This window comes from Phalaenopsis equestris, unplaced genomic scaffold, assembly GCF_001263595.1.
Source record: "Phalaenopsis equestris unplaced genomic scaffold, ASM126359v1 Scaffold001247, whole genome shotgun sequence".
In the NCBI taxonomy this organism is placed as follows: Eukaryota; Viridiplantae; Streptophyta; class Magnoliopsida; order Asparagales; family Orchidaceae; genus Phalaenopsis; species Phalaenopsis equestris.
This window is the reverse complement of record NW_018165686.1, coordinates 120,577-148,204: the sequence shown is the minus strand read 5'-3', so window position 1 is coordinate 148,204 and position 27,628 is coordinate 120,577. Positions and strand designations below refer to the sequence as shown.

General features: G+C 35.0%; 1 protein-coding gene across 1 annotated transcript; it reads left to right on the top strand.

Annotated features, from left to right (window-relative positions):
* LOC110033658 lies at positions 1 to 27,628 on the top strand. Its single transcript, XM_020737712.1, has 9 exons — positions 1 to 190; positions 14,928 to 18,036; positions 18,122 to 18,193; positions 22,895 to 23,047; positions 23,169 to 23,332; positions 23,652 to 23,799; positions 23,897 to 24,019; positions 24,422 to 24,509; positions 27,191 to 27,628. The coding sequence occupies exons 2-9, from the start codon at positions 15,148 to 15,150 to the stop codon at positions 27,355 to 27,357; spliced, it is 3,804 nt and encodes a 1,267-aa protein (XP_020593371.1). The 5' UTR covers positions 1 to 190; positions 14,928 to 15,147; the 3' UTR covers positions 27,358 to 27,628.

The following is a 27,628-nucleotide window of genomic DNA, read 5'->3' as shown; positions in this document are numbered from 1 at the left end:
ATTTACATACAATTGTCCAACGCACCTGGGCTTCTCTTCCGCTTCTTACGTCTTCTTCCGTCTTCTTGATCTGTTCTTCATCCCTAACACGAGGAAAATCGGCGGCTGCAATGTCCGCTCTCGTCGGCCTCTTCTAATTCGGCCGTTGGAGGAGGGCTCGGTCGTACCGTTGCTTTCCTCTTACTTTCGGGTGAGTGCTGCGTGCAGACTAGGTTTTTCCCACTAGATCTTGCTGAAATTAAGCTTTTTTGTTTTGTTTCTTGCTACTATGCTGGTCTTCAAACGTTATCCATTATGCATGGTACACAGTTTTGATGCTAGAGTAATCGGTGGATCCATGTACTTGTGTGCTTGAGGTTGTCGATCTGGTGTGAAGTGGAGTTTTTGGTTGGTGTATTCTTTTTCCTTAGGGTTAAAGGCAGCCCCTTTTCTTCTGTTTTAATTTCTTTTTTTTTTTTAATTTTTGCGGGATGAGTTGTTAGGTATTACTCAACTAGGATTAGTCTTTTATTATTATTATTATTATTATTATTCTCATGTTACGCTCATTCGATGTTTTCTTAAGTATCTCTGCTAATTTTCATGATCATTGGCACTGGTTTGTACTTATTAAGGGGGAGGCAAAACTCTGTTGATATAATTTGTGAGGATTTCAGGACTTCTGATTTGTTAGTTGTGCTTTGTTGTTTTGGTTTATTGATTGCTCTGCTCGTTTTTATCCACCCCTTACTGTTGACTTGGCATCATAAGACCTATTGATGTGCTACAACAAGTTTGGCACTTAGGAATTTGCTTTGCATTGGCCAAACTTTGATTAGTAGAGCCAAAGCATTACATGATAAAGGGTTGATTATTTATGGTATGTGATTTGATGATTTCATCGCCCAAGTAAAAAATGGGATTGCACTCAACATTCTTTCCCATGTATAGCACTTATGCTTTCCTCCCAATCCTTGTAGTTTGTCATATATTTTAGTATTTTTTGTTGGTAACTGTGGGCTTTACGTGTAATGCATGTTGAACTTTAATCAGTATTTCCTTAACTCGTGACAAAAAATTGATTATGGCTATAGATATTTTTGAACGTTTCACCAAATAGGTTGTGGGGTGATAATAGTTATATTGGGTTTGTCAGACAAGTTGGAAAGGTCTATTAACACTTTTTTTTAGTTAGAGAAGCCGATTTAATGGTGAAGAAGGTTCGATCCACTAGTAGATGATATTTTTTTATCTGTTGTGTGGTATGAATTTGATCTTTTAGTTTTTTTCCTCTTCTAATACAATATCAAGACTTTAATACATATTTTATTTTTAATATTTTAGTTTGTTGGATCCAAGTTATCCGTAGAAAGATACTAATACTTTACTAGAAAAATGAATCAATATAAAAGAAAGTATGAGAGATAAGCTTGATCTCAGTAAATCTCTTGAATAATTTGTTTACAACGAGCTCAATCAAATCCTTTTGAACATGGAAAGTTGAGCTCAATCGGGCTATAGGGAAGCAATTTAAGGAGAGATTTTATGAATAATTTTAGAGAGATTTTGTCTAATTTGCGTTGTTAATGCTCCACTAATGATAAGACGGGCTGAAGGTCTGTGTCATAGACTTCGCAATGCAGTTACACGGAATATGTATAGGTTGATTTTGTTGTTAGCAACTTATAGTTGGCGAGTTAGACTTGTAGTTGATCGCTACATAGAATGGCTTTAGGCAAGTTTTAATTGAGGGTAACTACCCTTTGCAATTTATTTCAACAAAGGCAACTAGTCGATGCATTGGGTGAGGTGAAGAGTAGTTGTGGGCCAATAATCTTTACTGATAGGTGGCTTTGTGAGTCCCTCGGGTGAATTCAACGACTTTTGAGCTAAGTTGGAGCTCACTTTTCAATGATTTATTTGAAATATAGTTCATGGTGGCACGAGATTTTGGACAATTTTATACTTTGCAAGTTCTGAGTTGTAGGAGGTTCAAAGTAGCTCTCAATTGACAACTTCTTGAACTCAGTTTTAGTCCTCATAATGACTTAATTTACCTACCCATGTGAATGTGCATGCATATCAAATCTCAGATTCTTTTGTCCTTTCAAAGTAATTGAGAAGGAACCGAGAATTAACATTTTAACGAACCTAAACTATTCTAGTTAACTTAATTTATAAGCATGGATTGATCCAGAGTGTTGAATCAACAAAGAGTTTGAATTTTTGGTTTGTGTTTGACACATAAACAACGATGTATGGATATTTGAGGTTTATGATTACTTTTTAGAACTTTATTATTTACACTTTTGATCTAGATTTGTTTTACAGCTCTTCTTCATGTTGATATGAACAAGTTTAAGCATGTTCTAGGCTTGATTGTTGTTGATGAGGTTTGAAAGAAGTTCAGAGAGGCTACTATCGTCTATAAAAATATTTTCATCAAGAAAGAACCTCCCTCGTGGAAGGTGAAGATTGAAAAATGGAAGAAGGCCAGAATGAGATAAACCTTCAACTAGGAAAGGTTATTGTGAAAGAAGCCAATGATGCTAAGAAAATTGTAATTTATAGAGTGGATGATTCAGCAAAAAATTTTGAAGACATTCTAAAAGATGCTTCAGCAACAATGGGCGACACTGATTATCCCATGATAGGAGGATAGGGAGGAGAATTTAACTCTTCAAATCTATTTACTTAGACATGAATAATTAGGTCCTTAAACAATGTAGATTTCAACACATTCTTGGATCGAGGTTTTATCTCCAAGTTAATCTTTAATCTGCCTAAGGAAATTAAGGAGTGAATTGGTCAATGCGTAGAGCAACTTCAACTGAAGGTGAAAGTAGGTTCCCATAAATTGTTTATGAAGAGAAGGCATAATAGCATAGTGCTAAGGATTCATCTTCTAATATTGCTGTGATTGGAAGCAAAATTGCCAGAGAAGAGGATATTAAGAGATGTATTAATGATATTAAGTGACCCTTCTTAAGGAGTTGGAGTATGTGTAAAGACGATGATAATAATGAATTCCATTTCATGAATAGTGACGACCTTATTATTGATGTTAAAGAGATAGATTAAACAGAGATAGAACACAACAAGGACATTGGTGATGATGAATCTGATGTTGGTTTCAGTAACGAGCATGATTGAATTGACCAAAGTGCAATGTTATTAAGGATGAGGTGGCTTCTTATAATGGGTTTGAAACTCATACCAATAGGGATGTGGATTTTGAGGGCGACTTTTTCTACGACAAGTTCACTTTAAGGAAAATCCATAATGATGATCTTGAAGGCTAGATTTCTGGAAATGCTACTAAAATTGAAATTTTTAAGAAGCTAATCGAGATTAAGGAAAAAATGAACCCACATGAGATGGATTCTCATAATGAGGTTGGAACTCATACCAAGAGGGTCGTGGATTTTGAATGGACTTTATCTACGACAAGTTGGCTTGAGGGAGAATCCATAATGATGATCTCGAAGGCTAGATTTCAGGAGGTGCTACTAAGATTGAATTTTTTACAATGCTAATTGAGGCCAAGGCAAAAATGAAACAACATATGAGGTGGCTTCTTATATTGAGTTTGAAACTCATGCCAAGGGGTTTGTGGATTTTGAGGGGACTTAGGGGACTTTTTCTACTACAAGTTCACTTGAAGGAGAATCCATAATGCTGATCTCGAAGGATAGATTTCAGGAGGTGCTACTAAGATTAAATTTTTTAAGAAGCTAATCGAGGCTAAGAAAAAAATGAACACACAGATTAAGAGTTTGATGAGTTCAGAGTAGATAGTTGCTAGGCTCAAAGTTTCTAGTTAACCTGATGAAGACCGCCTTAATCACATGAAGGTTAAAGTAAAACAGTTTGTTGCAAGTTGCCTTGCTAAGTTTTCATTGATTGTCAATCTATAATTTTTTTGAAAATCCCTTAATCAAGTATGAATCTTGATGTAAGCATTCGAATTTGAAACTTCAGTATCAACGTGAAGACCATCTAAACTCGGATTGATGCAAACTTATGATCAAAACAAACAGCTTGATGAGACAAGCTCAGCGACAAATAAAATGCTTTGATCTACATCCAATGTGCCCAAATGAAGCACTTGAAGCATAGCATAGCTAAATACTCCATGAAATTGTTTGAGGGGCTAAATGATATCCAAACCTTGGCTACTTATATTCAAAGTAATGGTCTTAATGAGAAGAATACAACAAGTTCAATATCATTCAATTTTGATGTCACTAAGATACTTAAATACATAAGAAATGGTCTATGATCAGGGGAATCCACACATGTTGTTTGATGCCGTGTTTAAAGATGTTGGCTAAAATAATAAAAATATTACCAAAAGAATAATAATTACACCCTTAATCTTCAAATAAAAGGGGTCTAAAATTTGTGATATTTTAGAGATCTAAGGAACCATAAAGCTCCATCTAATGATTGCTCCTTATGATCATCGTCGGGAATCGCCATCGATCTATTGTTGTCTTCGGATTGCTGCCAACCAACATTGTCATCTGGTATCACCCGATTATTATTTTCTCATAATCGCATCTGACGACGCCCCATTGTCATTTCCCAATCACTATGACTAAGGCTAATGCCATCAATTGATGACCATCTCCTGATCACCACCATCACCTTTTTATCGCTTCTTAATAACTTCCCAATATTTTTACTAGAGGCCAATCAAAATTCGTACTTGTAAATTTTAATCCCATCTTCTTTGATTGTGGGGGAGAGTATATTTTAAATTATTTATGTCATAGTGGATTATTTCAACTGGGCTACGCTCAGTGTCTGTGTGTGTGTGTTTTTTTTTCAGGTTTTTATGTAAAAAAATTGTATTTTTAGTGAACTTCTATATATGTATAAAGCTTTATGCACTATTAATATATTCACTTTACTGCCACAATTCCTCTAGCATGCAATGCCCATGATATTTGCCAAGAGGTCAGTTAAATCATGATGGTCATTTTATAGTGAAGTTTTCTAAGATTTTCAAAAGGAGCTAATTTGTTGTATGGGCTAAGTGAGTTTGTTCTTCGCTAATTAATCCAGGGCTGAGATCCCACTTAAAAAAATATATTTGATTGTCAAATACATTGTGTCCAGAGGAGCTTCATTGTGCCAATATTGCAATTAAGAGTCTGGCTGCTGGTCTAAGTCCTTTTTTAGAGCATGAACTTGAGACATGATGTTGCAGTCATGTTTTATTCTTGTTACATTGAATCTTTTGGTGTATCTCATAATGGAAAAAAATGGAAGAAATGGTATTTTTTCAATAAAATGATTGTTTGTAATTTGATTATTTTTATTTGGTGTTTAATGATGAGTTACAAGAGTGACTGCTTTAATGGCTTCTTTGAAAGGAAGCATGTGATGCAGTGGTATATCTTTAACAATAGTGAACATCTGGAATGATAAATGAGTTATAATACTGTTTTATTAAGTCAAGAGCATGAATAGAGGCAGGAATGGGCTCGCGGATTATCTCCGACCACTTATTCGACCTCCCAAAATAATTTGCAAAGGGCAGAAAACCGTTCATTTCCATTATTCTTCTTTCAATACTACATTTTTCTATTTATTTTTTTAAAGTATATTTTATCTTTTCTATTAGGTATCATACATTGTATATAATGTATTTATTGAAGAATGGAGAGGATAAACCATCAAGATAGGGTATAATATCAGTGCTGAAACCAGAGGGAAGATCACAGAGAGGTAGTTGTAACTCTGCAATGGAGTATTTTGGATTCATGTTTAAGACAATACATCATTGAACTACAATTCACTCCTTTATGTAGTATAGGTGAAGAATGAAATGGGCTCTTATAGAGCTATTGTTGAAATGCAACAACAAAATAATGGTGGCTGCTCCTTGTATAACTGTGAGTGTAGGTTGTTATTACCCCCAAGTTCATGATACAAGGATTGGTTCTTTAACTTCTCTCTGAGCTTTTGAAAATAAGAAGTTGATAGAGATTTTGTAAAGATATCAATGACTTCATCTTGAGTTTTGATGCTTGGAGTGGTGATTTTCTTGTAGAGATTGGGATCTCGAATAAAATGATATATTATTTCAATGTGTTTTGTTCGTGCTTGAAATGTAGGGTTGTTTGCAAGCTCTATCACTAAAATATTGTCGTAATGGAGAGGAGTTATTTCATGCTGAAGGCAGTGTGCAAGTTTTGGATTAAGGTGTAAATTGTTTGATCATCATTTTTGGTGTTGCATATGCCATCAGTGAATGAGATAAATGCTGGCGTGCTGGCTATGTGATAAATAGGTACTGAAGAATTGGCTTAACTGAGTTTGAAATTTTGTTTCCGTTGGCACATGGAAAAATGAGTTCCATTGCCTAGGAGTTTTCTTAACTCCATATATGGTTTTCTGGAGTATGTACATATGATTGGGGTATTAAGCAGCCTTAAAACTAGATGGTTGATGTATGTAGATTTTATCATCTAGCTTGCTGTGAAGGAACACATTATAGACATGAAGTTCTAGAATTTTATTGATGAGTGGAAAAGGTTAATTGTATGCAGATGGTAGGCATTTTTTTCATGGGAGTGAATGTTTTATGAATTTAAGTCTTGTTTTTGGTTGAATCCTTGTGCGACCAAATAGACTTCGTAAAGTGCGATGAAATTTAGTTTTGTTATCTTGTGTCCAATGACAACCAATGATTATTTGAGTTGATGGTGGAGGTACTAAGACTCGGGTTCCCTGTTGTTGCAATGCAAGAAATTCACGAGACATAGCCTACCTTCAATGACAATGTTTAGCTGCTTGAGTGAATGATGTGGAAACCATGATTTGTGTTAATTGATGTGAGAGATCAAGAATTTGTTTGGGTTTCCAGCCACCAGTTTTGAGTCTCATTTGCACTGGATTGTGGTTTGCTCTTTGGGGTGGACCTAGTGATTAATTAGGCACGTGAGAAGATTCAATGATTGTATTGGCAAGGGGTGTTGATTATTGGGAGGTGGCAAGGCAAAGGTTGAGATGTTGGGGAAGCTGCTTGGCTGATTGGTTGTTGTGATTCTATGTAGTTAGTTGGAGTTTGTGGTTAGAGATGGGGGTTAATAGTAGAGATAGTGTGGCTGATGTTATCGATGGGCTGGTTTTGCTTGGAAACAATTTGTGGCTGGGAAGGAAGGTTAATCCAGCAAAAACAATGTGCTGCGAGATGATGACTTTGTCAGAAGTGACATTATGATAGTGATAGCTTGTATGAGATTAAGTAATGTAGGAAAATGCAGGCAGCAGATTTAGGAGCTAGTTTGTGCGGGGAGGCTAGTTTCTGTCACGAAAAGCAGGTACACTAGGAGTACTTTAGATGAGCATATGTGGGCAAATTTTTATAGGGTAGATGCTACGGGGAATGCATTTGTGTTGTTTTGAAAGTTAAGTGGTTGATTAGATATGTTGTGGAAGGAGTGCACAAACACAAAATTGATAGGGAAGATTGGTTTCTAGTAGAAGTGTGAGTAGTTTCAATGAGATGACGGTGTTTGTATTTCGCCGCCCTATTTTATTGTGGCATTGTAAAGGCAATTGAATTGATGTTGTATCCCATGAGCAATTGAGCATTATGAGTGGTGTCAGAATATTTGTCATTTCCATCAGAATGATGGAGTTTGATATGGGTGTTGAATTGACTTCAAACATTAACTGGAGTTGAATAACTTTTTGAGTGGTTTTTCATTTTAAGACCATGGAATAAATGCAAGAAAAAAAGATTAGAATCATCAATAAAAGATTTATAATTTTTGAATACTTGAATAAAGATAACGAGGGAAGGTCCCTGCTCATTGATGTGAATTAGTTTTAGGAGTTTGTAAGTATGAGAAGAATACTTTATAAAGTGTGATTCATGAATTATTATTATTATTATTATTATTATTTAAATGAAACAACATGTATTACTAAAATAAACTAAAGGGCGATGTAGAGAGAGTTGTATTTGGATACTGTTGTAAGGGTGTTTACGTTTGGAGGGCTTAGTTGTTTGTGCCAGAGATATTTATGGTGGAAGTTTGAGATTCTTATGATGTTGTTGAATGCCAATCGGTTGTTCGGTCATTGATTTGGAATATAATTGCATCAAAAGAGATTAAAAAATTGATATCAGTCATGAGTTTGTGAATGGTAAGGAGTTTATATGATGATTGCGGAGTGTGAAGAAGTTTAGAAAAAATAACTCAAAATTAAGTGTGGGAAGAATGCCATGGCCTATATGGGGGATAGGTACTAAGGTTCTATTGTTGAGCACAGCTAATTTGGAGCTATGAGAAGGAGGATTACTATTGGTGATCATGATTGGAGGTAACGCCATAGTCTTTAGACCTTGTTTGTCAGGTATGAGCCTTCAGAATCAAGTAGAGCTTTGTTTGGCTAGCTTATTGGTAGAATAGATGTAATTCAGGTTTTTTCCGTGCCATCAGATGACCTTTGTTGCCGATTTGGCTGATTATTTACCACTCCTATTTGAGAAGGAGTTTCGTTGTCTAAAGAAGTTGAAGAAATTTTGGCTATGCCCTGCTGAGATTGATGATTTAGCACATTTTACATTTAGAGTTAATTGTGGACTGATTGTGAATTGTTTAATGGTGATTTCAGCTGCTATATTAATTACTTCATTTCATAATAGGGGGTATAGATCAAGGCTGTCGGGAGTGAACTTTATATGAATAATAGTTTCAATGACTTAGCAGAAGGATGGCATTCCATCGAGAATGTAGAAAATGATGCTTGGGCTCCGAAAATTTAAGACCACTCCCAGGAAACACTCTCAGCATTTTATTTTTATTTTATTTTGAGAGAGAACTTATGAGGGTTGAATTTTCAAAAGGCTGATTGGATTGTTGACAAGACATTATCCAGAGATTTTACCCTCATTTTGCGATGACTTTAAGCCCCTATGGTTAATTACCCCTCATGATAATGAGATAGCACTTTTTTATTAATGGTAGTCATTAAAATTTGAAAATTGAACATATAATAGCAGCAAACTTAAGATTTAAATTGTAGAATTAATCACTTTGAGTTTAAAGCAGATGATGAGCGAATGAAAACGAAACTCGATAAAGATCTCATGTTTACGTCATCCTGAGCCATCGTGGTTCCTAATCTATTTAGTCAAATGAGTTAGTCGACCCAACATGGCAGAAAGATTCTTGTCAGCAGTCATGTGTTGCATCGTCCAATATATTCTTATAGATCTTGGGTGGATGTTTGTATAAGGGGACAAATTTTCGTCTACCTTAGCTAAAATAAGGTTTTATGACAATCAATTGTATCATTATGATTCACAACTCAAGGAGTAAAAAGCCGTTGGGAAATATATGGGTTGAGGCTTTGATCGTAATATAATGGCTCCATTTGACGGCAATCTTCCAGTCAGAGGGCTCTGGTCGTAACGTTACTTTGTGGTGTCATTTGGCGGCAAAACCACATGGACAAATGACTGGGTTCACGTCTTTACTAGCATGCAATTACTTTGATTGTGAATATATGTTGATACATTTGATGTGATATTTGCTCTTTGCGAGCTGAAGCCAATCAGAAGTTGGTCACCCTCTAAGAACTATTGTGGATGGTGGATCAATTTTGCTTTTAGCTCTTAAATGATTGAATTTTAACTTGAATATTTGGTTGGTTACTTTGAAAATAGAAAATATTGATTTATAAAAGATTGACTTCGATTGAAATCTTCAATCAACACGACTATCATCAGGGTTTGAGCATTTAAAACTTTTATATTTAAAGTGAGACATTTAGTTTTGTTAGTTTAAGTTTTTCAAACTAAGTTTTGTCGACTCCTATCCTCATATTTAGGAGGATCGAACTAGGCGATTTGGACTTGTAAATTCCTATTTTAGGATTTGGATGTTTATTTAAAGATTATTAGACTTGTCAACTCCAGTCATTATGAGGAGGAGGATGAGACTAGTCAGTTTGGACTTATAAATTTCTATTTTAAGAATTGAACATTTATTTCAAAATTACTAAGCTCCTCAATTCTAGTCCTTGTGAGGAGGATCAGACTAGTGGGGTGAGACTTACGACCATATTCTATAGATAAGGCGGTCAGATTAACCTGAGCAGCATTCTCTAACCTCGTATTTAAACATTTAACTTTGGTTGGAATACATGCGAACAATTAGTGAGGTGAGACTTACGACCTTATTCTATAGATAAGGCGGTCAGATTAACCCGAGTAGTATTCTCTAACCTCGTATTTAAACATTTAATGTTGGTTGGACTACATAAGGGCATTTGTAAATTATTTGCTTTTATAGACATCTTAAAGCATATACAACTCAATGGTATCTTAAGTGGTACTAATCTAAGTCTTGAGAGTGGACTCTCATTTCCAAATATCTCATTTGACTTAGAAAATAATCATGAAAATTTTATAAATTTTGAAATCATTTGGAGGTTAAAGTATTTGTGGAAGTGTTATAATTTTAGGCTTTAAAAAGTGAATGTCTTCTGTTTGCTAATAGGAGTATTACGAATCAGATGGCGGAATTTGTGAACAATTTGTTTATATAGATATCTTAAAGCATATACAACTCAAGGGTATCATAAGTGGTACTCATCTAAGTCTTGAGAGTGGACTCACATTTCAAAATATCTCATTCAACTTAGAATATAACCATGAAATTTTTATAAATTTTGAAATCATTTGGAGGTTAAAGTATTTGTGGAAGTGTTATAATTTTAGGCTTTAAAAAGAGACAGTCTTTTGTTAGCTAGCAAGAGTATTGCAAATCCAGTAGTGAAATTGAAATACTAATTCTTCATTTTAGCATTTAAAAATGGAATTTATGTCTTAAACGTAGACCCAATTTGTTATATTTAACATTTAAATCAATTTGTCAGCCCACCTAAGCTTCAAACCAATCAAGCTTAGCCCCAATTTATATTTTCAAATAGATCACATAAAAATTCATTTACATAACGATATATTTTTTATCTAATCATCTTCAAATAGGATCGAATTTGAAGCCAAAAAGAAATCCAATTATATTAATTGACGAGTCATTCAATTTTCATGACTAAGGCTTAAGTGCATTTAATTCATCCTCTTGAAATGACTTCAACAATGGCTCAAGTGTTATTGTGTTTTGTAACATGCACTTTCTTTTAATTTTGTCATTTTGAAAGCTCAAACAATATATATTTTTATATTATTTACCAGTCCAATGTCACCAACAATTTTGGCAGCCTCCCGGCATCAACCCTTGTTAGGGGCCACGGGAGAATTTCAATCTTTTCAGCTATCTCAAAAGGCTCGCTGGTCAGTGTTGTAAGACACCCAATCGTGTTGTAAGACACTGCGATTGGAGAGCAAAATCAAATTTTCATCCAATGGTCTTAAAAGACGCAACAGGGAGCTAAAGAGTCTTTAACCCGCAATCTCAAAATATGTGGCGGGTTTTCAATGTACCTGCATAAAATTTTAAATAACAAGTAGATAGTTCCCCAATTTAAAAGTACTTCTCCAGACGAGTTCACAATTTTCCCTGCCTAACTGGTACTTTGCTCTCCCTGAATGGAGGTTTTTTCAGGAATTTCCCATTGTCCGAATTATACCTTTCCGAGCCACGATATTGTCGACGACGACGATGAGGCAACCTAATAAAATAAAAATAACAGGATAACACATTTTTTATTTACAATCAGTTTAAGCAGTAAATGAACAAATAAAAGAAAGATTTGGCTCGACTAGGCTAACAAACAGAGGTTTCGAAACTCGGCGAATCAAAATAACAAAAGGGGTGGGTTGGGTTTTGCTTAACAACCAGGGTTCGCACAATGGAGTTTGGTTGTATGTGGTTGGGGCAGGGAAGGGTCGTGTGAAAGAGTATAGTTCGGTGTGGGGCTTCACTACGAGGGAGGCGCGTCAAAGAGGGATCACAAGCTTCAACTTCGGGCTATGGTAAAGCACGCAACATTGGCGAAAGGCAGACAGGGTCGTGCAAGCAATAAAGTGAGGAGATGACAACTTCTGCTCAAGGCTTTAGTGCAGAGAGATCGGGCTTGCGAGGGCTTTTACTGTTGCTTACAGAAGCGATGTGGGAGGATCGCAGCAGGGAGAAGAATAGTTTGCGGGTAAGTGGAAGGGGGAATCGCGATAGGGGTATTTGTGCGTGAAATAATGGAAGGCGAAGAAGTTGTTACAGGACTGTGCAAAAAAGACTTGACCTTTATTCGAGTGCATGAGATGGAGATCAGGCGAAGCCATAAGTGTTTGCACAGGGAGTAAGGTGTGGTGTTCATGCAATGCGAGGACGATCGGCTCTGTGCAGAGCAGGCGCGTCAACTTGAACAGGAAAAAAAGCAATTGAAGCTCTCATCTCCCCTCTGCAATAGACGTCGTCACGGACTAGAACAAGAAGTAGAAGGAGAAAAGGGGGAATAGTGAGTCGTTCTCATGCAAACAGTGAAGAGAAACATAAAACACTTGTGTGTATTTCTAACAGGAAGAGAAGAACTGCGGCTCGTTGCTTTAGAAGTCCAACAAAGAGGATTCTTACATGAACGAAGGAAGAAAAACGACAAAGAAGAACAACTGACTTATGATTTCGCTGCAGAGGCTTTGAACCGGAGATGATTAAGCTGAGGGAGAACAATAGAGGCAAACCGAGCATTGAGGAGAGTAGAAGACGAATGAAAAGGGAACTACACAGTGCACATAGATAAAAGAATGTCCGAAACTGTTTATATGAGGGGCTACCGTGTCCATCGTGTGGCTTTTCTATCAAACATATGCAGGAACAGTTATGTCGTCTAGTGAGAGCAGGGAGCAGACTGATGTATGAAGATTTACCATTAATTAAGTTTAACTAACCTAATTAATAAATATTATTTAAGTTTAATGAACCTACTTAACAATATTAATAATTTTAATAATTTTAGTTTTTCTTTTAAATTTCAACAGATGCCTTTGGTGTCAAGGGGAGAGATGTTGGTTGGTATGTTGTCGATAAGAGTTTTTATTTTCTAAGTGATATTTTATCTTAGTTTTGGTTTTCTGGACATATTGTGCAAGTCATTTTTCAATTGGATGATTTCAACATTTTTTTTTCAGAAGCATAAAAGGGCATTTGCCATGGCACATGGCTTGATGTAGCAATCTAAAATGGCGTGTATTATTTGTGATATGCATGGGCAATGGCTCATTGTACCATAGCATATACTATTTGGATTAGAATTTAAAATTAATTAATTTTAATATCATGTATATATTATTTATTAGTTTTATTTTATTTAAATTAGGGTTTAGGGTTTAATTTTATTTGAATTTATAAATTGAACTAGATGGCTTCATTAATTTACTTGTGAACTCATATGGAATTTTTTTTTTATTACTTACATTTGTTGTTGTTGTTGTTGTTGTTGTACTTACATTTGATAATCTTTTTTCTAAACTAGGATCAAGTATTACATGAACTATTTTGTATCAAATTCTCTCATGACTTTGAGGTTTTAAATGTTTAGAGGTGTTAAATGAATAGAATTATTAAATGATTAGAAGAATAAACTATGCTATTTGAAACTGAACACATGCTTATCAAAAATTTTACTTACTTTGAGATGTGGCTTCTAAAAAGTTTCACTAAATATTTTCTTATTTATATCAATTTAATCTATTGATTGAGGTGTTGAACACTTTAACCTAAGCGTCACTTTGGTTGTTTTCATTATCATGATTATTTTTCTTTCAATATAATATTTTTTATATGTAGCCATATTCCTATGTATAATTTTTTAATATTTTGTGTCATTAAAATGGTGTGATTGCTATGGTCTGTTATTTGCCATTGACAAGTATGAAGTCTGAATCTATTTGAAGATTGTAGGTCTTTTTCGGTTGTTGTCCGGAAGTCAGAAATGCAATTTTGGTTGAGCATATATGGGAGATCTATGTGTGATACTGGAGTATAGGGATGCTGCTAGGTTTTGATTAATAAGTTGGTAAATGTTGTAATTAGGATCAGATCAAGTTGTCTGGCATCAAATGAGAATTTTGGAGGACGAGCAGAGGAATCATCAAGAACAGTTGAAGTCATTTGTCTTGAATAATTTGAGGATTTAAAACCTCCAAATGGGATGATTTTCATTGGACAATGGGCTACTTAACAATTGATTTCATGTTTGATTTAAGTGGCCAGGGGATGATAGCGTTAGCCATTTTGGCAACCTTGTACCCTTTTGTCTTCTGTCCAATCGGCAAGGAGGACTCAAATTGATCCATAGGATGGTTGAGTTCTCTGATGCCATGAAAGACTACGCTAGATTCGACATTATGAACAGAGTATAATTTAAAAGCCGAAACTGAAGAGCTGAGAGTAAAGAGGTTGATGAAACTCTAGAGTGTAGCATTTGTATCTCATTCAACTGTAGTACAATACAGCATTAAACTACAATATATTCCTTTATATTGTAGATGTTGGTTTTTCTACTGCTAAGTGATGATTATTGAAATAAGAAATTTATAGATGTTGGTTTTACTCCTGCTAAGTGATGATTATTGAAATAAGAAATTTATAGTCGATGTTGGTTTTACTACTGCTATGCAACAATAAGGCTTTTCTTAAGAGAATATAGTTCGTATAAATTTTCAGAGTGATGCATTGGTGGTCTTTCTAGCCTGTTTTCAGGAGAATAATACCTCTTATTCTTTTTGATCTGTTTATGTTATATGTTTTGCCAAAATTCATGAAGCATTTAATCCCGTAAAAAAGGGGTGTCTATGAATTTTTTTGCTAAGTAGGCGTTTTTTAATGTGCTTGTTAGTTTTCGTTTTTCATCTTGCTGTTTTTTTCTTTTTTCTTTTTTTTTTGCTTCTAATGCCATTTTCATCATACATGAAATCATTACATTTTCTAAAATTCACTTTCTAATGTTTGAATTTATAGGCGGTGCTTCACAACTCCTGAATTGGATATTCTTCCAAGAGCTTAGCATCTGATTCTGAAGGACAGAGATGCTTAACAATTATTTTTCTGATACTCAAACGAGGACAAACTTGTGTTAGCAGACATCCTTTTTGTAATTTCGGGATTAATTGTAAAATGCCAAAAATAAATTAAATTTGTCTAAGCAGCTGTATATCTCTGCAAAACATTACGTTTTTGGATGGATTCTAGAAACGAAAGACTTGGCCATGCGGGTCAAAGGTTTGTGCAAGGCCCTTCAACTTCTGCCAACACGAACAGTGGACTTCCAGAGATCGCTGGATTGAGCGGACTAAGCCCTGTGTTAAACTTCTCAATTCAAACAGGCGAGGAGTTTGCACTCGAATTTATGAGAGAACGAGTTACTTCTAAAAAACCCTCCGGCTCAAATACATCAGCGGATCAAACCTTCACCACCAATTACATGGACCTCAGAGGTGTGCTTGGTATCTCTCATACCGGATCTGAGAATGGGTCAGATATTGCTGCTGTTGATAAATCACAATACAAAGAGATAGAGAAGAGAGGATTGACAGAAAGTGATGTTAGAAATCAGCGTTACATATCCTCCAGATCAATTCCGCGGGTCCCTTCTGTTGAAGGCAGTAGTCGTGGGGGAGTTTCTCGTTGCTTTTCTTCAGGGACTTCTGATACAACATCCAAAAAGATGAAAATCCTTTGCAGTTATGGTGGTAAGATTCTACCCAGACCCAGCGATGGAAAGCTTAGGTATGTAGGTGGCGATACACGTATTATCCGAATCAATAAAGATATTTCCTGGCAAGAGCTCCTTCAGAAGACAACATCTATCTACAATCAGCCCCACACCGTAAAATATCAGCTGCCTGGGGAGGATCTTGATGCATTGGTATCAGTTTCTTGCGATGAAGATTTACAAAACATGATGGAGGAATGTAGTGTTCTTGAAGTCGGCGAAGCTTCTCAGAAGCTGAGGATGTTCCTCTTTTCCAGCGATTATGATGATCCGCATTGCAGCCTTGGAAGTATCGAAGGGGACTCCGAAATTCAATATGTGGTTGCTGTTAATGGTATGGACGTTGGTATTGGCAAGGCATCCAGTGATCATGGGATGGCAAGCACATCAGCGAGTGACATGGATCTATTAGTTAATCTTAATGTTGAAGCTGATAGAGCCAAAACAAGCAGAGTTCCATCAGAGACAGTTGGAAATTTGGTTACTCCTACATCTTCAGCTTTCCTGCAAAGTTTGTCGAGCGAATATGGAACACATGTACACTCTTATGAGGATAACAGAATGCAATATGTGGAAGGTGAGCATTTTCCGTACATTGTTTCCCAAGCCCCTGACAGTTCTCATGACACGAATAGCAGAATTTCGATACCTGCATCAGTTCCATCGGATTATAACTATAATTCTCCTTATTCGCAAGTTGTTGGAAATCCTACATCGGTCACGCCCTACGAACTATCAACTCACTCGCAAGCAGGTTCTGAAAAACAAAATAGTGTCGCCAAAACCGCCACTCAAAATGTGCTGATGACTGATAAAAAAATAACGGTTGATATGTTGGCCAGACAGAAAAATGAAAACGATCATTTAATCTCTCGTGAAAATGAATACACTGCACCCATAAACCAGGAAGTATCTCTTGTTCCTTCCATACCAGAGCATGTATCATCTATGTTTCCTCTAAAACATAATGGCAATATACCAGAAGCATTAGTGGTTTTATCAACAGCTGATGCTACTGTAGGTTCTGGTTTGCCTTCTCAGTTAAATGAAGATGATCGCTACGCATCAGGCAGGGCTGTTACTTCAGAATGGTCTGATTATGAGACTGACATTGCTGATCTCACCTATAATGATCCTCCTCATCCTCCACGAATCTTTCACTCAGAGAGGATTCCTAGGGAGCAGGCTGAATTCTTGAATAGATTGTCCAAATCCGATGATTCTATTGCAGCTCAATTTTTAAATCTGCAAGCACGTGCTGGTGTGGCCGAAGAGTCTATTGCTGAAGCTGCTGATTCTTCCCTTGAAGGAAACACAGTTTTTCAAACTGAAAGAATTTCTGCAGCAAAACCACCAAAACCTAATACTACTACTACATTGGAGGATGGTTTAGTGCAGTTTGAAAAATATAAAGTACTTGCTGATGCAATTAAGAAAATAAACAAAGATGGCACAGAGGAAGCTTCTGATAGTTCAGCGGCTTATGCTAGAAATGACCAGAAGAGTGAGTTGCACCGCAATGATGACGGGGAAAGGAGTGAGCCTGTTGCTGGAGGAATTTTGGAGTTCTGCGATGCTGGTGAAACACATCCCACCAAAGCAAGCTACGAAGAACTACCTGTTGATGGAATAAACGTGACTGCAGCTGCTACAACACAGTCGAACAATCCTACCTCTATTCTACCCAACTTTTCTTGGGAAGGGATGCCTATCAGTGCAGCCATGTCCACCCCCGTTCATGATCCTACGGTACCATTTGCATGGGCAGAAGCCTCTTCTGTCGGAGCTGTTTTACAGGGTGAATCTTCTTACCCTCCAGCCGACCAAAGGGATATAGCCAGTGATATAAATGATCATTTTCCCACTAACCTACTTGCAGATATCTTTTCAAATGCTGGAATTAATGACGACCCAGCAGGCATGCGACCCCTTCGCCATGACGATGCTGGCATAAGTTTGAACTTGCCTAAACATGAACCTCAGCGGTGGTCTTTCTTCAGGAATTTGGCTCAAGGTGAGTTTGCTAGGAAAGATGTTTCGCTTATGGATCAAGACCACATTGGGTACTCTCCTCCAATAGTGAAGGCTTATAATAGGGATCACAGGGCTTTTAAATTCTCACCACTGAATGAAGAGGCAGGTGGGTTGAGCCATGGGGATACACAAATAAAATTCGATAAGGAAATGCAGCAGGAATCCAGTAACGTAGGAAATGATGCTAATGTTATGCACCAAGATTACATATCATCGCAGGTTAGCCAACTTCACTTGATGGATAAGGTTGGAGAGAGCTTTCAGGTTGATAACCCATTTGCAAAGGTTAGAGAGAACCTAGCAACAGCGACAGAGTATGAGGTACTTTTCTCTATGACTATATGGTATATTGTAACTATTTTTAAGCAGATCTACTAATTGCCATAATTTCTTTATTTGTTTTTAGGAATTGAGGTTTTCTATTGAAGAAACTTGTGGGCAAGTTTTTGATACAGATATTGATTTTAGTAATTTGCAGGTTCGATGTTTGAATCAGTTTTTAGTTATTTTTCTAATATAACTAGTTTATATGGAAGAACTTGCAAGTGATTTCCGCATACTGCGGAAAAATTTTTTAGCTGAATTAGATTTGTTCTTTTACACATGTATGCTTATTTCTTTGCCATTATGCCTTTTTTTCTTAAAAAATGATGAGTTTCTCACTCAGATGTTAGATTGTTTAACTGAGTAAGCAAAGAAGATGTTAGCTTTGCCTAATCAGCTGAATTAGATTGACTCTTTTTAGTAGCTTTAACTAAGCAAGCAAAGGAAGCTCTCGTCACTAATTGCGTTAAAAACTTTGAGCTGATTTTGATTAGCTCTTTTTACACACGAACGCGTTATTGAGAATCCTGGCCGAAGTTCTGAGTTTCTCACTTAAACCTGGCCAAAGTTCTAGTGGTTGGAAAACTACTGGCCGACTGTAGGCAGGTAGAGGACGAGCCGGAAGGGATATCAAAGGGGGATGGTCACCAACTCGGAGCAGAATACAACCGGAGTACTACCTGTCCTTGGATACAGTCCTGACAAGAGGGAGAAGCCTATAGAAAAAAAATCTGAAACAAAACATTAATTAAACCTAAACAAACACACATTTTAATAGAGGATATATATGCGGGAAACCAAAAAGTAGTGGCCCCATCCTACCAGCCCCGTGTTAGTCTCTTGGGGTTGAGGAAACTTTGACTTAATTCTTCGAAGCTTCTAGATCTTTATAGCATGGCGTCAGATCCCTTTGATTGACCCTCATAATATTATGATTTATGATTTCTCTATATCCAATTTATCCAGAAACTATATATATATATATATATATATATGGCATGTCATATTATATTTTGAAAATTTGAAATCAATTTGAGGAGATATCTTCATTTGGAATTGATTTGGTGACTATTTCGTTGAAGTAGTTTTGGTTCTTTTCTTCTCCCTTCTGGCGATGTTGGGTTTATGCACTTATATATGATTATTTTCTTCACTTGTGTTTAATTTTTCTTTTAATTTACATTCTTGTTTTCTGAGGATTTTTTGGCTGTAAAACTTTAGCAGTAAAGGAAAAGCAAATGTTGTCACTTTATTTGAATATGCTTTGTTGATCAAGTATAATATTTCCCCTTGAAATATAATTATTGTGTGGAAGAATACCTTGGTGAAGTTTTAAGATGGGTCTTTATTTGTGGTATTAATTTTACATTTCTTTTAGAACAAAGGCTGTGGGGTTTTAGACCACCTTGTCGTTGATATCAAATGATGGGAAGGTTATTAAGAGGTTTCTTTGGCTATTTTGAAAAGAGTCTTAGCTAAGTTTTCCTTGTAAGGGGTCTATGGATGGGATTTGACACAATTTTTTTTAGGTTTGAAATAATCAAGGACCTTTAGAAAATGGCGGGAAAGTTAGAGAACATTTTAAACAGGGATGCAAATATGTTGAGGTTTGCAAAGTATTTAATATCTTTGATGCGCAAATTAATCCGAAAACGGGCAACACAGTCCTCATTGACATAAATTTTTGCAAGAGTTCGAAGCTGACTTTCATTGAAGCAGTTAGGGTATAAATATTACATAATTGTTGTAGAAGTTTAATTAAACCACACTAGGAAACCCTCCAAAGTTCCCTCTATATTAAATCCCTTAGAGGCATATATGTTCTTCTCTCATTAGCTCTATTTTGTAAATTAAATGTACCTCCAACCCCTTACCCCCCCTCCTCTCCCCAAATTCTTGTGTTTGTTCTTTCGAGAACACTCTGATGTGGAAGTTTTTTTTTTTTTTTTTGGGGGGGGGGGGTTTTGGGATTAATCCCCCATTTTTAAGAATAAAGGGATGCATAAGAGTATACTAACTATAGAAGAATTAAGTTAATGTATCATACATTAAACTTATGGGAGAGAGTGATTGAACATGGGTTAAGACTTGATACAAAGATTTCTCGTAATCTGTTTGGATTTATGTCGGGCAAGTCTTCTATGGAAGCTATACATTTATTGAGTGGTTTGATGGAGAAGTAAAGGGAGAGTAAGGAGGATCTACATATTAATTTTATTGAATTAGAAAATGCTTACAATAAGGTTCCAAGATAAGTTCTTTGGAGAGTTGTAGGAAAGAAAGGTGTTGATATGACTTATATTTAAGTCATTAAATTTATGTATACTAGAGTTGGTACTTGTGCTTGAATAGGAGGATAGACTAAGTATTTTCTTATTTTAGTTGGATTATATCAAGGATTGGCTTTAAGCCTATATCTTTTTGCTTTAGTTATAGATGCTTTACTGGATATTTATAGGTGGATGTACTTTTGGTGTATGTTTTTCACTGATGATATCCTTCTTGTGGATTAGACTAAAGAAAGAGTTAAGGAAAAACTTGAATTATGGAAGTATACTTAGAGTCTAAAGTTCTTTGTTTGAGTAGATCTAAAATTGAATGTATGGAATGTAATTTTAGTAGTAGTAGATCTAGTGATAGAGTTATAACAATAGGTGATCAAATCATTAAAAGGAGTGAACATTTTCGATATCTCGGATTTATTGTTCCAAGTGTAGGTGATATTGATGGGGATGTTATTAGTAGAATTCAATTTGATGGTTGAAGTGGAGGATTGCATCGGGTATATCGTGTGATTGAAATGTACCATTTAGACGTAAAGGAAAAATTTATAAGATGGTGGTGAAACCTACAATGCTTTATGGCACTGAATCCTGACCTATAAAAGAGAAGCATAGAACTAAGTGTTGCTGAGATGAGAATGCTTATGTGGATGAGTGACTTTACACTTAGAGACAAAATGTGAAAGAAATATATTTTTGAAAGGGTTAGTGTAGCTCCAGTGACAGACAAGATTAGAGAGAGTCATCTTAGATGGCTTGGTTACATTAAATACATTAAACGTTGACCATCATCTAATGATCTGGTTAGGATTCTAGATGTTTTAGATTAGACTTATATTAAGGTATAGGTAGACCCAGAAAGACTTAGTCATTTTATATTAAAAAAAATTATTTTAATTTATTTGAATTAAAGGAATATGACACTCTATGGACACAATGGAGGAAAAGGATTTATGTAACTGACCCCACTTAGTGGGATAATGGCTTGTTGTTTTTATTGTTGCTGTTCATCATGCACTGAATAAAACAATTTGAATGAGCTATTACAATTTGATTACTTGGCAAAATATATAAAACTTGGCTTTAATGCTGAAGTTTGAGGTAGGATTAACAATTATCAATCAAACTGTTCTTATCCATACGTTGTTGACCAAAAAGGTGGCAATTTAGTTACTCTGCTTAGGTGATTATCTTGAAACTTCTCTTAAGATGCATAGTTTGTAGCTCTTCCCAGTTAAAAAATGCTAGATTGCAATTGTTCATGGAGGGCTTTTTTTAATATATTTATGCTATACCAATAATCAAGGGTAAGCATTCCATCAGCTTGGATGTATTAATTTTCAAATTGATCAAATTAATTGTAACCAAAATCCGAAAAACTGAACCAACTAAAATTTTGATAAACCGAATTGATTGAACTGTAATTTAATTCAATTTAAACGGTTTGGTTATGGATAAACCAAAATTTTGTTGTTTTTTAGAATTCGATTATGAACAAACATCAAGAATTACTTTTTTTTCTGTAAAATATCGATTTAATTTCATAAATCCTCCATTTAATTTTGAATTTTCAGTTTTCTAGTTTTTCTTTTTATTCGGCAATATGAAAATTAAAATCAAACCAATAACCGAATATCAAATATTGAGGTTTTAAAAACTAAACCGAAATGCTTATTTGAAATTGAACCAAATCAACCAAACTTGTTCGGTTCGGTTCCATTTTTCAGTTTTAACCAAATAATGTACACCCTACTCATAATTTTGCAACAAATTAGCAGATTTGGTTACTTGTCATTAAATTGAAGTGATGCAAACAGAAGTTTATGATATCTGGGCATGAAATGCAAGGTTCTTTTTCTGTATGTGAAGTTCTGATTTCAATTCATGATACAGATATTTATAACCGTACTCATAATTTTGCAACAAGTTAGCAGATTTGGTTACTTGTTATTAAATTGAAGTGATGCAAACAGAAGTTTATAATATCTGGGCATGAAATGCAAGGTTCATTTTCTGTATGTGAAGTTCTGATTTCAATTCATGATACAGTATTTATAAATTTAGTCAAGTTCATGAACCTTCTTAACTGGAGGAAGTATTCTTTAACACATTAGGACTAATTAAATATATTTTGTTTTTTTAGGTGATTTTTCTTTGTGTGACAATCTTTCTAAGTCTATCTTTGAATGCTCACTAAAGTTGACCATGTGCTCTCAGCTCACCTATTTTCTATATACTAAGAGATTCTTTGTTCTGTTAGAGCTGGCGGGACCTAATGAGAAATAATAACGTCTTTCAATGAATCCATAATGCAAAATAATTAATATGCATTTTTGCATTCACAGACTAATATACCAAAAGCAATCTTTTTTTTTTATATATGACCAAAGAACATGGAGAAAAATGCAAAATGATGTTTGCTTCATTTACTTCTTGTTCTACCGAACCTTTTAATATATATATATACTTGTTCTACCGAACCTTTTAATATATATATATATATATATATATATATAGTTTGTTAGTTTGATCTAATGCCTTCAGCAAATGTCACTCTGTTCAACTGAAAACAGATTATAAAGAATGAAGACCTCGAAGAACTGCGAGAACTGGGTTCAGGTACATTTGGAACTGTGTATCATGGAAAGTGGAGGGGAACTGATGTAGCCATTAAGCGGATAAAGAAGAGCTGTTTCACCGGGCGCTCATCTGAGCAAGAGAGACTGGTATTACATTTTTCAAATCTTTCTAAATGTTCATGATTTTTTTGTCTAAAAAATTTTATTTAGTAATGCCAGATTTACCAGTCTGAAAAGTAATACATTCCTAGTTTTACATAACTGGCAGACTCAAGAATTCTGGAGAGAAGCTGAGATTCTCTCAAAGCTTCATCATCCAAATGTGGTGGCCTTTTATGGGGTGGTGCAGGATGGTCCAGGAGGGACATTGGCAACAGTAACGGAGTTCATGGTTAATGGATCTCTTAGGCAGGTTTTGCTTCGTAAAGACAAGTAAATACTCTATTTATCCTTTGAAGTTTTATTTTTTGGGCATTTACATACATACCACCCAATTCTTATGTATTTACATATATAATACCTAAACTTTGGTTTTTCCATTTATACCACTCAAATCTTTCCTATCATATCAAAAATTGGAATAAACATTTTCATGCATAGGTATATATGTAAAAATTATGATTTAGGTGTTAGACGTGATATGAATTGAGTAGTATACATGTACATGTTCCTTCCTTTATTTGTTTATTAATATTTTATCTTTTTGAGTGCTTGCTTGAAGCAATCGAAGTTAACTTCATGAAACCCACAGGTATCTTGATCGCCGTAAGCGGCTTATAATTGCAATGGATGCTGCTTTTGGAATGGAATATTTGCATTCAAAGAATATTGTTCATTTTGATTTGAAATGTGATAACTTGCTCGTGAACCTGAAAGATCAGTCTCGCCCCATTTGCAAGGTAAATTAGAGTTTTTGTCTTTGATCTTTGCAAAGGTTGAGTTTTGACTTTCGTGCTCCAATTATTTTTTTCGTTAATTAAAAATGACTTAATTAAGGTTGGAGACTTTGGGTTGTCGAAAATAAAACGGAATACACTTGTTTCTGGTGGTGTGAGAGGAACATTGCCATGGATGGCTCCAGAACTGTTAAATGGCAGCACCAGCAAAGTTTCTGAAAAGGTAGCAGTTCCATTGTGTCATTTTAACATATAAAAAATAGGGTCATTTTCCATACATACTGCCCAATTCCTTTTTTTTTACATATCTAACACCTAAATTTTACTTCTACATTTGTACCGCCGAAATCTTTCATGTCACACTAATAGTACATCCATTTCAACTTCTAAAATGTAAAATAAACCCTTTCATGCATAAGTAAGGTGACATATATGTATGTAAAAGTGAAGTTTAGATGTTAGATATATAAATACATAAGAATGAAGTGGTATGTATATAAATCTTTCTAAAAAATTGTCAAGGAAGAGACATTTCTGCATCCATGTCTGTTTCTACTTTTTTGTCTCACTTTTTATGTTGGTGTTGGTTTCTAAATGTAGTTATCTATGAATCAATTTGTTGCAGGTTGATATTTTTTCTTTTGGCATTGTGTTGTGGGAGATTCTAACTGGTGAAGAGCCTTATGCAACCATGCATTATGGTGCCATTATAGGTATGACAATTGTTGTTTGTTCTAGTTCTTTTTTTGGGTGCGGGTGCATGTACATACATAGCACACAATTCTATTGTATGTATATATCTCACATCTAAACCTTCCTATTTACACACATATCACTCCAATCTTTAATATCACATCAGAAATAGCACAATTACCACTTTTTAAAAGTGAAGTACACAATAGTTTTAAATCACCAAAGTGCTATGTATGTAAATATGAAAGTTTAGGTGTAAAATATGTAATGTGCTAGGTAATGCAGCTTTTGAGATTAAGATTTAATGGTGTATCTGGAACTGCTTTTTCGTATACACTTAACAAATTGTTGCCACACTTCTGTTTGGTTACAATTTTATTGTTGTTTTTCAAGAATTTTTGTTGAGATTTTCTATTTTTCATATTGGGGTCTCTTAAAGTGCAATAACATAAAAAAGTAAATAATAACAACAACAAGCCCTTTTCCAACTATGTGGAGTCGGCTACGTGTATTCTTTTTCTCCATTATGTCCTATTGAGTGTCATATTTTCATTTAATTTTAATAGGTGTTGATCATTTTCTTACAATATGTCTGAGTCTTTTTTAGGTGTACCTCTAGCTTTCTTAAAATAATTCGAATTTAAACCTTCTACTCTCCGGATCATCAGATGGTCGATGTTTAATGTGACCAAACCATATAAAACAACTCTCTCTAATATTGTCCGCCAGGAACTACACCAACCCTATTACGGATATATTTATTTTGCATTTTGTCTCTAAGTGTCAAGCCATTCATTCACCTAAGCATTCTCATCTCGGCCACACTTAACTTTATTTTATGCTTCTCTTTTAAAGGCCATCTTTCTGCACCATAGAGCATTGCAGGTCTCACCACCATTTTAGAAAATTTTCCTTTAAGTTTAAGTGGTACTTTTCCATCACACAATAGGCCTAATGCATTCCTCCCCTTCAACCAACCAGCTTGAATTCTACTAATATCATCCTTATCTATATCACCGTCACTTTAAACAATAGACCCAAAATATCTAAAATGTTCACACCTTTTAATGATTTAAGCACTCATAGTTACAGTTCTGCCACTAGAGCTACTACTATCAAAATTACATTTCATATATTCAGTTTTAGATCTCAAACGAAGGTCTTTAGACTCCAATATAGACCTTATAATTCAAGTATTTCCTGAACTCTTTCTCTAGTCTTACCTACTAGAAGGATATATTCAGCGAAAGGCATACATCAAGGTACGTCCTCCTATAAATGTCCTATAAGAGCATCCATAACTAAAGCAAAAAAGATATGGGCTTAAAGCCGATCTTTTATGTAATCCAACTGAAATAGGAAAATACTTGGTCAATCCTTATGTTGGAACCTAAGTAATAGCTCTATCTTTAATGACTTGAATATAAGTCGTATCAACACATTTTTTCTCTAGAACTCTCCAAATGACTTCTCTTGGAACTTTATCGTAAGCCTTTTCCAAATCAATAAAATCATATGTCGATCCTTCTTACTCTCATATATCCAAACTGATTATGAGAAATCTTTGTATTGCGTCTTAACCTATGTCTAATTACCCTCTCCCATAATTTAAAAGTATGACACACCAACTTAATTCCTCTATAATTTGCACACTTTTTTACCTCCCTTTTATTCTTAAAAAGGGGATCAAAATACTCTTCCTCTACTCGGGCATCTTAGTTTTTAAAATAATATTAAAGAGTTTAGTAATCCAAAAACTTGCAAATCTCCTAAATGTTTCCACACTTCAATTGGGATATTATCAGGTTCTACTGATTTTCCACTATTGATTTTCTTGAAAGTCTCAACTTCTTTTTAACGTAAAATAAAACGTTTTATTATTATTAACAATATTAAGATCACTAAGGTCAATCGCATTTTTAGAAACTTTATTGAAATGCTTATAAAAAAAACTCCCCCACCTATGTTGAATAAAGAAAAATTTTTAGAAGGAAGAACTTTATAATGCTCACAACTTCTTAAAAATCTGCCTCTTCTTCTAATAACAATTTCACAAGGATCACAACTAAATTTGCAAGGAGCTACAACCACCCTAAACAGACCCATTGCTTTCTTTTGTTGTTTATCGAAATTAAAACTACAAGTCCATGCTTAGTTTTTTGTCCTACAAATTAATGATGACCAACACTCAGTGGAAAATTTGCAATTCAAACTTTTGAAGATGTAGTTCATTATTATGGATAATCGAGTGTTGCTCTGCTGATGGGCCAAAAAATAATTTTTCTTCATTATTATTTTTGGGAAATTTGCAGGCACGCCACACAATTCTTATGTATTCACATATCTAACACCCAAACTTTCATTTTTACATTTTTAACACTTTGGTTTAAGAAACCTATACTTTAAAAGGTGCATGTATTTCACTTTTAATTAGTAGAGGATCTTGGTTTTTTTTTTTTTTTTATTTGATATTAAAGATTTGAGTGTTTCACATGTAAATATGAAAGTTTGGGTGCTAGATAGGCAAATACATGAGAAGAAATGTGCTACGAATGTAAATGCCCCTTTCTTTTAAATTTAATCTGACTTATTCTTAATTCCAACAAGTCAATCAAGTTTGCAGTTTCATCCTCAATTCTTCAGTTCATTTCTCTCCTTTACAAATTTAACATAATAATGTTCAATCTGTCATTTAATACAGGGGGTATTGTGAATAATTCGCTAAGGCCCCTCATTCCGGCATCGTGTGATCCCGACTGGAGAAGATTAATGGAACAATGCTGGGCACCGGACCCGCAGCAGCGCCCGTCGTTCACGCAAATCGCGAACCGTTTACGCGCCATGTCTCAATCTAAACCGGCAAAATAAATGGTTCCAATCTACATCTTAAAGCTTTATTATTCAAGTACTATCAATATTTCTATTACCGTTGTTGATAGAGCTTTGTATGCAGCTATGTATATTGTTTGTGATTGTTAATATCAAGACCTGATAAGTATGCATTATATTTTCAATCTGGAAGGGTATGTTGTTGGCCTTCATATATTTTTTGTATGGATTGATTTTATGTATTTATATAAATGTGGATGTTTTGCAGCCACGGCACTATTATATGATTATGTATATGGGAATATATACA